The sequence below is a fragment of the Primulina huaijiensis genome, chromosome 15, assembly GCF_012295235.1.
Source record: "Primulina huaijiensis isolate GDHJ02 chromosome 15, ASM1229523v2, whole genome shotgun sequence".
NCBI lineage: Eukaryota > Viridiplantae > Streptophyta > Magnoliopsida > Lamiales > Gesneriaceae > Primulina > Primulina huaijiensis.
Window position 1 is genome coordinate 8,907,787 of NC_133320.1, and position 13,349 is coordinate 8,921,135.

The window sequence follows — 13,349 nt, forward strand, 5'->3', positions numbered from 1 at the left end:
TCGTCTTGGCTACTGAAAGCCGCGCTCGAGAAGTTATGTTTAATACATAGCTATTCCACTTTGGCCAAGTAATTTGGTTAGCTCATAAAAACATTCGATTTGTTACGTTATTACAAGCTTAGTTTGTTCGATTTTTTAAAGTTGATCTCGATCAGTAGCCAAACCTTTTGAGACTTCGCAGAAGCTCAACAATAATTGCCTCCTGCTTACTTCTTTGTTTTCTGAATTTAAATGCATTTAACCGTACAATATGATGTCCAGCACCAAGTAACAATACTTCATATGTTTATTTAAGTTCCCTGAAATTTTCACACAGAAGTTGGTAAACAGCAATACACAACATGATAGTATTCATAAATGTAATTACGCAAACAGTGGAAGAGTAGCCAACATTAGTAATTCAACAAACTTGTACTTGAAAGATGCCAATGCATAATTGTTACTATTCTTCGCCTTCCTCCTCGTCATCTGCACCTTCGGCACCGACTTCTTCATAGTCTTTTTCGAGAGCAGCCAAATCTTCACGAGCTTCGCTGAACTCCCCCTCCTCCATTCCTTCACCTACATACCAATGAACAAATGCCCTCTTGGCATACATGAGATCAAATTTGTAGTCAATACGCGAAAAAACTTCGGCGACTGCTGTGTTGTTGCTGATCATGCACACTGCTCGTTGCACTTTGGCAAGATCACCTCCAGGTACCACAGTTGGAGGTTGATAGTTGATTCCACACTTGAAGCCAGTTGGGCACCTGTTGAGTCCACGGGCCAACCGATTTCAGAAAGGGTAATTTTATGTGACAACTCATTTTATAATTAATCGTGAACATAACAACATTATAAATTTAGACAGTTCAACGAATGCAAATTGATAGTTAAGTGCCATCACCAGCCACCATTGTCCAAAAGCTACAAGAAATTTACTTACCAGTCAACAAACTGAACAGTTCGTTTGGTTTTAATGGTAGCAACAGCAGCATTGACATCCTTGGGAACAACATCTCCACGGTACATCAAGCAACATGCCATGTATTTCCCATGTCTTGGATCACATTTTGCCATCATACTCGATGGCTCGAAAACTGAATTTGTGATCTCAGGGACTGACAGTTGTTCATGATATGCTTTCTCAGCTGAGATCACGGGAGCATAAGATGATAGCATGAAATGGATCCGGGGATATGGGACGAGGTTGGTCTGGAACTCAGTAATATCAACATTAATGGCACCATCAAATCGCAAAGAAGTAGTCAAGGATGATATGATCTGGGAAATCAATCGGTTCAAATTGGTATACGTAGGCCTTTCTATGTCTAATGACCTTCGGCATATATCGTAAATGGCTTCATTGTCCAGAAGCACAACCACATCTGTATGCTCGAGAAGGGAATGAGTTGAGAGAACACTGTTGTAAGGCTCAACAACAGCTGTGGAGACCTGCAATTGGAATGAACCCGAAATTACAATTCTACTAATTTGTCCGAAAGTCCATAGTGAGAATTATCGAACTTAAAGAGTGATGATACAGTAATATCATTACAAGGAGTTTAGCTTTACTAGTTCACAAATAAAAAATTTTCTCTCTAGAGAAGTAACTTATTGCACTTTACAGAATTTTTTTAAAAAAAGGTCCACTGAAGGAACTCCACATGAAATAAATCAAAAACTGCTTGAACGCACCTGAGGAGATGGGTAAATAGTGAATCCAAGCTTTGACTTTTTTCCATATTCCACTGACAAACGTTCCAATAGCAGAGAACCCAATCCTGAACCAGTACCACCACCTACGGCATTAAAAACCAAAAACCCTTGCAAACCTGTGCAGTTGTCAGCCAACTTCCTCACTCTATCCAGGCAAAGATCAACCACCTCCTTTCCCACTGCAAATACACCATTATTACTAAATCACATTAGAACTAGCTCGTAATGAAATTGTACGCCAATTAAATTCACCATAATAAGCACTGGATATCAGATATGCATAAAGTACCTAAACTAAAACTATCATACATGTTACAAAGAAATCCTTGTTGATGTGTCAATGAATACAAGAATTATTAGCTATGCAATAACAATGCTATTGCTACATTACCTGTATAATGTCCCCGAGCAAAGTTGTTGGCGGCATCTTCTTTTCCAGAGATGAGCTGTTCTGGGTGGAAGAGCTGGCGATAAGTCCCTGTCCGAACTTCATCAATGACTGTGGGTTCAAGATCAACAAAAATAGCTCTTGGGACATGCTTTCCAGAGCTAGTCTCGCTGAAGAAGGTATTGAAAGCATCATGTGCCACCCCAACAGAAGTGTCGCTGCAAATACACAAATAATTTATGCGTCCGATTTCGAAATTCTTGAACTTGGAAAATATTTTATAGCAAATAAAACAAAAATGTGATCATATCTGATTCAGAAAATTGTTAGCTAGTCCTTTTTTCAAACCATCACGAAATTGAAATTTACGAAAATCACATTTGATAAGATTATTATTGATTTTTCTTTGGGTTCCTGTTGTGGTTGAATATCAATTGGGGACAGAGAATAAATAACTTAAATTCATCCCATTTCCAGCCCTCTTCAGACTCAACAAAAAATTCACCCACACATTTATCGAATCATACGAAAGAGGGGAAAATTTATGGTCAAAAACTTTCAGTCCGTAAGAACAAGATAAAAATGTAAACGATTGCTTATTCCGGAACATAAAACAACAAAAATAACGACAAAATTGCAAGAAAATATGTTAAACAAAAAAACAAAAAAAACAAAAACCCACAAAGCCAAAATTAAAAACGAACCTAGGCATCATCCCATCAGGATGAATGCCATGTTCAAGGCAATAGAGCTCCCAGCACGAATTCCCAACTTGAATTCCCGCTTGCCCGATGTGAATGCTAATGATCTCTCTCATCTTTCAGATTTCACCCGTATTCTCTCTCGATCGGTAATAGAATTGGGAAAAATATCTACGATCTTTTACAGAGAGAAACCAGGGAAAAGGTGAGAGATGGTAAGTTGGAAATGGCCATTGTGGGACCCAAATATCTTTATCCTAATGGGTAGCGACCCAAACGAGGATACCCAAACCCGAGCCCGATCCATCAATCCATATATACAAGGGGTGCACGTGAGTCGTTCGATTATTAATTTCAAGCTCAAAATCAAATTGTGAAAATATCAAATTAATCAAACTCGGAAAGCTCAAAAATATTTTGTTGGATTGAGTGCTGGGCACCAAAGGTGCTTGAAACACAACATTCTCCAAAAGCTGCAATAGCTCGTGTTCTAAGAATGTTTACACCGATGAATTAAATAGAGTTTGATAGAGAATCAAGCGGAAAATACTTGAAATAATCAATTGTTAAGAAATGCTGATATATTTTATATACTGTGCAACTGAATAACTGAAAAGGGATATATTAGTTTTTGCATTCACCAGTTCAGTTATGGTGACAACTAAACTGATGGATACTCTTGCTAATCTAATTAGTTTGAAAACAACAGTTTATCAGTTAAATACACAAGATATGTTTATGGATGTTCGGAGACTTCAACTGCTCCTACGTCACCCCTTCTACCTCCTCGGATATGATACACTAGAAGACTTTGATTTATACAACTCTTTGTACAAACCCACTCAACTTAGGACTTACACTACTGTCTAAATGAACTCCTAGACTAGACTGAAGATAACACCTTCCAGCCAACACTTGTTAATGTATGTGTATCAAAGACTACATACACAAGTTTATTGTCTTTGTGCAAGACTGTATTTTGGGTAGTGGTGTGTGCTTGTGTGAGAACTGATCTTCTGAAAAACAACCCGAAAGGTGTTCTCACACACTGAGGGAAATATGCTTCTAAGACTAAGCTGATTACACGTTGAAGTGTTCCCTCAAGTTTGGGCTGATTGCTTTTACGAAGCTGATATGCAATATATGTGCCCTTTCTTTGTTTTGCTCACACATTGATACATTGGTCTTCATTGATCTTCTATTTATATGCGAGAAACTGATCATACAGTGAGACTCAATTATTGTATCCGTTGCATTTTGAATTTGTTCCTTGGCTTTGTTTCTCGACTTTTCCGACAGTCTTCTGGAACATTTTGGCTTTAAGCTTTGCTGCAACGTCCATTATTGTACTATCAATAGTGCAGATGATTTGTATTCTTGTGCGTGGCTGGAATCCAATTAGATAAGCTCGTCTTGATCTGCAACTGATTGATTCATAACTGATGCACCTAACTGGTCATCTGAACTGATTCTTCAGTTGGGCTGGTGAAATCAGTTGACTCGTCAGTTGAACTGATTTCACTTTTTCAGTCGAACAAGTCAGCTGGGCTCTTCATTAGTTGAGCTCTTCATCAGCTGGCCAAGCTTCTGAAGTTCTCCTGCTGAACCACTTATCAGCTGGACAATTAGTTGAACTGTTCTTTGATATATCAGTTGAGCTGATTCAGTCTGGGCAATCAGCTGGCACTTTCAGTTGCGTCTTGACAGCTTCAGTTTTGGCTCAATTAATTGATCAGTTCGAAGCCTGATCAGTTCAAGTTTTTGCGCACTACAAAAAATTATTAGAAACAAATTAACAAGCTTTGTTAACATCAAAATCAAGATTGCGAACATGAAATGTTCCAACATATTTGTAACATAATAGAGTTCGAGCTTGAAAATTTTTACGGTTTAAATTTTGTATTTAGATTGACAAAAATACCATTAAATTATATATTTTTTAAAAAATAAATATAACATATAGTCACTCGATTAGCTCGCGAACTACTCTAATAGATATAATTAAAACTCGAACTCGACTCGTCGCAAGCTACTCGAGTAAAACTCGAACTCAACTCGAGTGAAGAGTCAAGCTACTAGAATTCAACTCGAGTTTTGACTAAACCGCTCATGAGCTACTTACGAATAATTTGACTTGCTTGTAGTTCTAATATTGACTAGAAGATGGGGCACAGATCTTTGCATGTGTATAAACATAATACATGAATGTTATACATTGTAAGTATCTGAAATATACGAGAAGTGCAATAAATTATAAATTTAAAATATACATGTATTATTTTTTTATGACGTGAGAGCCCGCTATCTCTATATTTTGTGTGCATTGGATAAACTCTTTGGCTAATGCAATAACTTACAAATCACGTTAGTCAGGTAAACCATATTGGACAAGTCAAGTGTGACAAGTTTGTCCAAGAAGATGTTGATAAAGGGAATCGAATTCTTGACTATCGATCAAGCATTAAATAAGTCCACAACTCTGACATTCCTCGCGACATATATATTTATTAGTTATTGTGTGTAAATTATATGGATATGTTTCATGTAAATTATAAATGATAAATAAATTATTATGATGAAATATTATTTAAAAGAATAAATCATAGTTAAAAAAATACCTAACAATAAAAATATTATCACACACTTTTTTACAAAGAAGGAAAATATTTCAACCCTATAGACATAACCCAGAGATACTTAAAGGGAACAAGATGATAATTTTCTCAACCCTATTACACAAAAATTTCTATTAAATCGTCTCACGGATTAACTTCGTGAGACGGATCTTATACCTGATTTGATCCATGAAAAAATATTATTATTTAAGCTAAAAATATTACTTTTCACTCAATATATGAACCGTGTCGATTGTATTTAGATAAGTGAGATCATTTCACAAAAAACTGTTTTTTTTTGTTTTCATACTAATCTTACATGCTATCAATGTCATAATTATTTGTAACAATATTATCAAGAATCTCTATATCCACGAAGACATCAAAATAGAAGCCTCTATGCTTTGTTCTAGGTAACTACTTTCAGATTTCAACGGTCCACTCCCTCCGATTTTCCTTGTTTATCTGACATGAATGACATTAATATTTGCATCAGATATTTAACGAATTTATAAAGGATTCCAAAGAAACATACATAAGTTTTGAGTTAATATATATCAATAGCTCAATGAAGAGACATAATAAAACTTGTAGAAGATTTCTTATGAATCGGGGAAAAAACTTCAATTCGATATCCAAATTATCCATAAATATCACAAACAAAGAATCTCAGCATGTTTAACGGATTAGAAGCTCAACGAGGTGAATAGGGTCTCCAAAATAACAAGAGAATCAATTAGGAACCAACCAAATTGGTTGAATCAAAATCGATATCAACGGTGAATCGGATTGGGTTTCTTCAAAATAAATCTATAACCTTTTCAATCTTATCACTTTGAATCCGATATCGGAATTAGTCTAACACGGACTTCATACAACTATATTCGATATCATGTACACTACATTATAATAGATAATTTATAAATAAATATAGTTCATTATATCATATAATTAATAAATAAATATAGAATTGACATGAGAATTATATATAATTTATTTAGATACATAATGGTTTAAAAAAATTGATCTCAATTCGGTCCAATTCGATTTCAATACAGCATAATTCTTCGGTAATCTGGAACCAATTCAGTCCGATATCAACATGATCGGTTTGGTTTCATCACCCAACAGATACAGCATACATATCAGGATGCACAAACATCGAATAGTACCTTTTCTCAAATTTTATTATATAATTTTATCACATTATTTTATCAACGATACAATTAATTAATATGTGTTTTACAATTAAGATTTATCATAAAAGAACCTCACATAAGATCTGAATTTTGATCTCTCTCGGCTTCGCTATTTGAAACAAATTGTATTTCCCATATAAAAATCTAACAGAATTTCTATTTTGTCATTTATGATGTAAAAAAAATCTAGCTATTTCATATATCAAGTGGATTGACAACTTTTTAGTTATGAAATGAGAAAATTAATTAATGCATAAAGCTGGAGAAGTAAACTTGTGAATACGATTGATTGGCAATATGCAAACCTGATATGAACACATTGATCAAACAACTTAGTTGAGTGTTTGAAACACTTTCTAACTTGCTCTTACTTAATGGTAGCAAGATCATTAGACATCACATTATATAACAGACATTATTCAATTTTTGTTTGTCTCAATGATTATGGGTGAGCATTTGGTCAATTCGGTTGTTGGCTGAACATAATTTTCAATAACCGAACCGACCAATTTTTTTAACCAAGTAAATAACAAGTAAGATTTTTGACTAGGTAAGAACTCCCAAGTGAGAATCTTAGTAAGACTATAACTTAATATATTAAAATTATAAATATAACAATAAATGTTAATTTTGCATGCTAGATTTTTTCTCTATCGTCTAGAACACAAATTTCGGCCACCACCCCTTGGAGAACATCCACATGGACGAGTACCACTTCTACCATCGAGCGCCTCCTTATCACCGCTACGTAACCGTAGGATTGTGTTCGCCTTCTGATCGTGAATCTCAACTCACAATTTCTTCTAGTTTTCTAATGGAAATTTGAAGAAGAACACAACCGATCAATCGTGGACTTGATTCAGATTTTGAAAAATGATGTTTGATCCAATTGATTCTTTATAGAGAGATACAATAAGAGTTATCTCCGCTTAAAATTCGAAATAGTTTGTGCTAAGCGTTGAATGCTAAAGGTAAACTTTCAATAAGCACCATATGATAGATTTAGAATCACATGACACTCAAGAGTGATTTGATTTTCAAATTACAAAATTTTAAATTTTATTTGTGTTGGGTGTGAGAAAATGATATATAAACACTAACTGACATCAGAAAAACCTTTTAGCTGGAAAGATGATGAAGTACAGGAAAAAAGCACTTCACCATGTATATTAGGAGATTATGAACGACCAATAAGGCTGTAAATGAGGTGTTCGGATGAGCAAAAAATCAACTGAACTTATGAACTGCGATGTAATATCTACACATGATAATGTAAGATAAATCAAACGACCAATTATCCTTCTACATTGAATAACATTATCAAGGAGATCCCGTAAGATGCAGTAGGATGATGCTTAGGATCCATAGGGACAAATTCTGGTTTGTTGGCCAAAAAACCGATGTCTTCCAATAGATTCAATGCATATTAATGTTTAGAAATGAATATACCATAACTATTATCTGTTATTTCGATGCCAAGAAAATACCAAAGAATGCCGAAATCTTTAAGATAGAACATAGATTGAAGAAGTTGTGGTAGCGATAAGTCTTGTCACGTCCAAATTTGAAACATCTACTACTCGTTTTTCTTTAAAATATACTACAATTTTTTTTCCCTCATCTATGCTCTCGACCGATTATCAGAATACATACATATATATTAAAATATTTTTCACCATTTAAAATAACTCACCAACTAATTATTTGAAAATCCAAAACCGCAAATCAGAACATAAATCGTAAATCATCAAACCAAACCTAAAACTAGCATTTTCTAGAATAAAGCATAAGCATCTTGCTCTTCTCAAAAACCACTCAAAAGCATCAAAATTCATAAACAAAATCTTTAAAGTACTCTTAATGCGAAAAACTAGCAAATGTCCTCGAGTTATGTGCACAATCAGTCCAGCTAGTTCAACCATCAAGTCCTCATCATCAACAAAATCATGCTCACCTACATCGATCACACATGGTGAGTCTATTGACTCAGCAAACCTTAACCATGATAACAAATAATANTAAACCTTAACCATGATAACAAATAATACATATACGTTCACAATCAACAGTAATAAAATAGCTTTTCATGAACATGCATAACTTTTAATCATTTTTCCTTTCATCATATTCTTTCTCCTTTCATCATATAAGTATAGGTTTTCCTTTTATTGAATTCGGATCGTAAATCGTGACTTTTGTATCAGCTGTAAGCCGATATATATTATTTTTCTTTTAAATCAAGCATTCGACATGTCTTTTAGCATTATCGTTTTTATCATAAAATTCCATAAACTTTCAAAATAATCATTTTAGCATTCGTTACAGTATTCAGGACATTTAACATTTTTCAGGTGTAAAATAATATTTTGCCTCTGAAACACCCTAACTTTCTCAATTTATCCTTAAACCTTAAAACGACGACCTGAATCCATCCAAACTTAACACAACACCTTAGAATACACCCATAGACATTTCTTAGACGTCAACTTAAGCTCATCGACTAAATTTCCAATTCATTTTAAAACTTAAACGTGCGTCCCGGTTTTAACTTGAATCGACTCAAAACTTAACCAAATTTTACCAAACTTTAACCAATGATTAACCATGCCTAACCATACTCTATGCAACCCAAATCAAACCATTTAGAACCCTTGAAACACCCCTAGAATGCTGCTGAAATTTCTTCCCATAGTTTCGAAACCCTAGCCTCACAAACCCTATGCCCTTTGGTCCCCATCTGCACCTGCAAATCAGGTGGTGGACGTGGAGGAGTAACCCTATCCTCGCCACGAGCCTCACGACCTTCTTCTCGAGTCTCACGGGCAACCAAACGTCTAGGAAGCGTACTGTTCCAAAATTAAACCCAACACGTAACCAACATGCATGAAAATAATATTCATTTTATACACTAAAAGTAAATCAAATCTTAAATATGCATATAACGAAATCACATTTTTGTTGTTCCGGACATAAAAAATTTTAAAATGTACAGACTTGAGGCGTGATTTCATGAGCTTCTCACAATCGGTAGTAGGCACAACCCTTTACAAAAATATCGCTCTGATACCAATTGTAACATCACGTGCTAAAATAACTAATACTACTTTAAAATTTGAGGAAAATAAAATTTTTCTCATTTAAATAGTAACCCTCGCATTCTGTATTAAATAAAATGTTTGACTAAATTCTTGAAATTAGTCCAAGTACAAAAATACTTCCAGGGCATAAAAATATCATTCATAACAACTGAAAAAGCATTATTCGAAAACAAGCACAAGAAAATATTTGGTTGCCAACAAAACGTGAATTAATAAGATCACAATAAAAATGCTTAACATGCATAAGATCCTTTCATAACAATAGCGGTCATCGGGTTTGCACTGCATAGAGTACGAGCAAGCTCACTGGTCAGCACCTCCTTCCTTCTCAAAAGCATCATCATCTGCATCGTTCAAATCTAGTGAGCCTAAAGACTCAACCTGCATAAACCACAAATAGCAAGTAATTCTTAATAAAATTCATGCATTTGAAAGTAGCGCGTACGTAATAAAAGCTGAGCATAAATAAGCATAGACGTGCCATAGCTGCATAAACATTTTCTAAAAGTGCTTCCATCATATCATACATAATCATAAATAATTTTGCGTAGAAATATGTTTCAAAGCAAGTAGCCCATAACATAAATCACTTGATCAGACTAAAACACAGTACTGGGCTAGCATGGATCACCACAGCCTTTCGACCTGATGTCCACTCCAACATACATGAATCTCCGGTCATACTTACCAGGTGGAGAGGTCCCCGTCACGCTTTACCGCTTTCCAATCCCATTGTAACGTCACGAAAATTTGAAGGTCCACGTGAATCACATGCGTGCAAATGATCAAACTTATTATGTATTTTAATTAATATATTTTTGTATAGGCCTCTAAATTCGTACTTGAAAATTTGAGAAAAAATTTAAAATTTTCTATTTAACTAATTAAAATGCCTCATTCCTAAATAAACTAATAAATAAAGTTTGATATTCAAAATAGCAGCGGAAGTAAATGTTTGTTTGCAAAATAATAATTAAAAATAATCCAATCAACGGGAAAATGTTTAAGCCTAAAAATAGTAAATGCTGAAAATGAGGTCCTCGGATTCCACTACTGCCGACCCTCGATGGCTCACTGGTCCCCGCCCTCGGTCCCGAACTCATCAGTACCTACAACAATCAAGTCTAGTGAGTCTAAAGACTCAGCATGCATATATCGTAAATAACAAGTAATAATCATAAAATCGCATGCGAAGGAAAATATCATGTCATGACTAATTGTAATACGTGCATCACTGAACTGAAATCATATCATGAATAATTAATATTACGTGCATAACTGAACTGAAAGTAGTAAGTGAAATGTTTGCTCCGTAGAGCCCTGTCATAAAATAACGTGTAATAATTTTCTGTTGAGATTATGTTATATGCAAGTGGCCCCCTGAACTGCACTGAACTGAACTGACCGGTAACTGACGACATGGTGAAATAATGTACGTCTGATCAGACTAATACCACAGTATACTGGNTACTTCGCTGTTATTATTACTTCACCCGGTGGTCACTTACCGGTTCAGTTCAGTTCATCCCGGTGGCTACTTACCGGTCCCACCCAGTATACTGTGGTATTAGTCTGATCNATAATTAAATATCATGTGTTAATTTTACCATAAGGGTTGGACCGTTCCCAGGCTCGCTGCGACCTAATTATGTCATGAAAAATATGCAAATGATTGACTTGACCAAACTTTGTAATTGAATCCAAAAACGAGACAATTACGCCTACTGACTTAATATTTAATCATGACTCCGAGCCAACCCGAACCAACACCGAACCATCGTTTAGTCATGATTAAAATACACCTAAAATGATGAATTAATGCTCCTAAAATTACAGTACTCAAAATTTTGTGGAATGGAGGCCAAAACATGAAACGCTCTTTCGAGAGTCACTTTGACACATTGCACCGTAAATTCTTGTACGACCTCTAAACTTAACCGAATCACAAACGGCCAAAAACATGACCTTTATAACTCAATGAGGTACTGTCCAATCCAAGGCCATAGGCTAAAAGCCAACCAAGAACTCAAACGAGCCTCTGAACCGATGCACCACTTGCTGTCNTATAACTCAATGAGGTACTATCCAATCCAAGGCCATAGGCTAAAAGCCAACCAAGAACTCAAACGAGCCTCTGAACCGATGCACCACTTGCTGTCAACAAAATACAGCAGCAGCGCTTTCGTTTCCTTGCGTCGTTTTCGAGGCTAATGGCCATTGGGGCTTGAACCACCAACCAGAGCCTCTTCCCAAAATCTTAGGGTATGGTTTTAACCATGGCTAAGGGCCCTAGGCTAGCCGCAATTCGAACCTCACCATGAATCATCCGAAACTCCCACCCGGGAGGCCAACCTGCGCGCGTGGGGAGGTTTGCTTCGTTTGCTGTCATGGACCTTTCCAGTGGCCATTTGATTGACCATGGCATGATCTAGACATCAAGAGGTATGGTATGAACCGTGGCTAAGGGCTAAAAAGCCAACCCAGATCCACACCAACACCATATACCCGAAACTCACACAGGCAGAAAATAAAAGGGATCAAAGGGGCTTGTCTTGTTTTGTTTTGAAAAACCGATGCAACCATGGACCAAACCTTGATAGGCCGACTTGGTCATGTCTTAGACAAGCCAAGGAGAGGTTCTAACCATGGATACAGCCCCTAGGGCAGCCAAGATCAGAATATCCACCTTAGACAATACACACGCAAATTTCGAGACACAAAGTGACATGCNACCTTGATAGGCCGACTTGGTCATGTCTTAGACAAGCCAAGGAGAGGTTCTAACCATGGCGACAGCCCCTAGAGCAGCCAAGATCAGAATCTCCACCTTAGACAATACACACGCAAATTTTGAGACACAAAGTGACATGCTTGTTGAGTTGCTGTCAAAACTCTATCTCCAGCGTGTAGGGGCTGGAACCAACGTTCTTTCATGACCCTAACATGTCCTAGTACATGTATAGATGCAGGCTCGAGCCCCTGGGATAGAGCCAACCACCTGAAACTACAAAACCAACAAAAAACGTGAAGCATGAAGGGAAAAAAATCTGTGCAGAATTTTTCTTTGAAAGTTGCTGTCCAAATTCGGTTTGCCATGGAAATCATGATCATGTAATGTTCAAAAATGTTATTATGACTTGATTGAAGAGAAACAAAAGACATATACATGCCTGGAAATTTTTGTTTGAAAAGAAAACAAACTAGACGACGACACGGCGCGGCGGAGACGGAGTGCTTCACTTTCTTGCTTCTACTTTTCTTGTTTTTCTCTCTTATTTACTCTAGGAGGCTCATGATTTTTCTCCCTAATTTTCTTCTGAATTTCGGTGATATGGTGAGGGAAAGAAGTCTAGGAATTAAATGGGAGGTTGCAAGATAAAAAAGAAGAGAATAACCTTGCTATCTTTCTAGTTTGTGAGATAAGGAAATAAGAATGATATCAAAAGATTTGAAGGATGATTAAGGGGTGCACTTGGTCGATAATTAAGTCTAGGGACAAGGGAGAAATTGCTTAATTATTTAATTGTTGGTGATTTAAAAGTTGGGAAAATTATCTACCAAGAAAGATTATGGAGATGAATCAAGGGAAATGAGTTGTCAAATATTTTTGAATTTAGAATCGTGATGGCCGAATTTTATTAGATAAT

At 35.9% G+C, this 13,349-nt stretch overlaps 1 protein-coding gene across 2 annotated transcripts; it reads right to left on the reverse strand.

Annotated features, from left to right (window-relative positions):
- Positions 1-256: 256 nt before the first annotated feature.
- On the reverse strand, positions 257-3,044 carry LOC140959611 (tubulin alpha-3 chain-like). 2 transcript variants are annotated; one of them, XM_073417530.1, is made up of 6 exons: positions 2,794-3,044; positions 2,093-2,307; positions 1,681-1,880; positions 929-1,437; positions 624-752; positions 257-538 (listed from the first exon to the last, which is right to left on the reverse strand). In XM_073417530.1, the coding sequence occupies exons 1-6, from the start codon at positions 2,904-2,906 to the stop codon at positions 364-366; spliced, it is 1,341 nt and encodes a 446-aa protein (XP_073273631.1). In that variant the 5' UTR covers positions 2,907-3,044; the 3' UTR covers positions 257-363. The 2 variants fall into 2 exon arrangements, with proteins under 2 accessions (XP_073273631.1, XP_073273630.1); XM_073417529.1 differs by having other exon boundaries at positions 257-752.
- Positions 3,045-13,349: the final 10,305 nt, after the last annotated feature.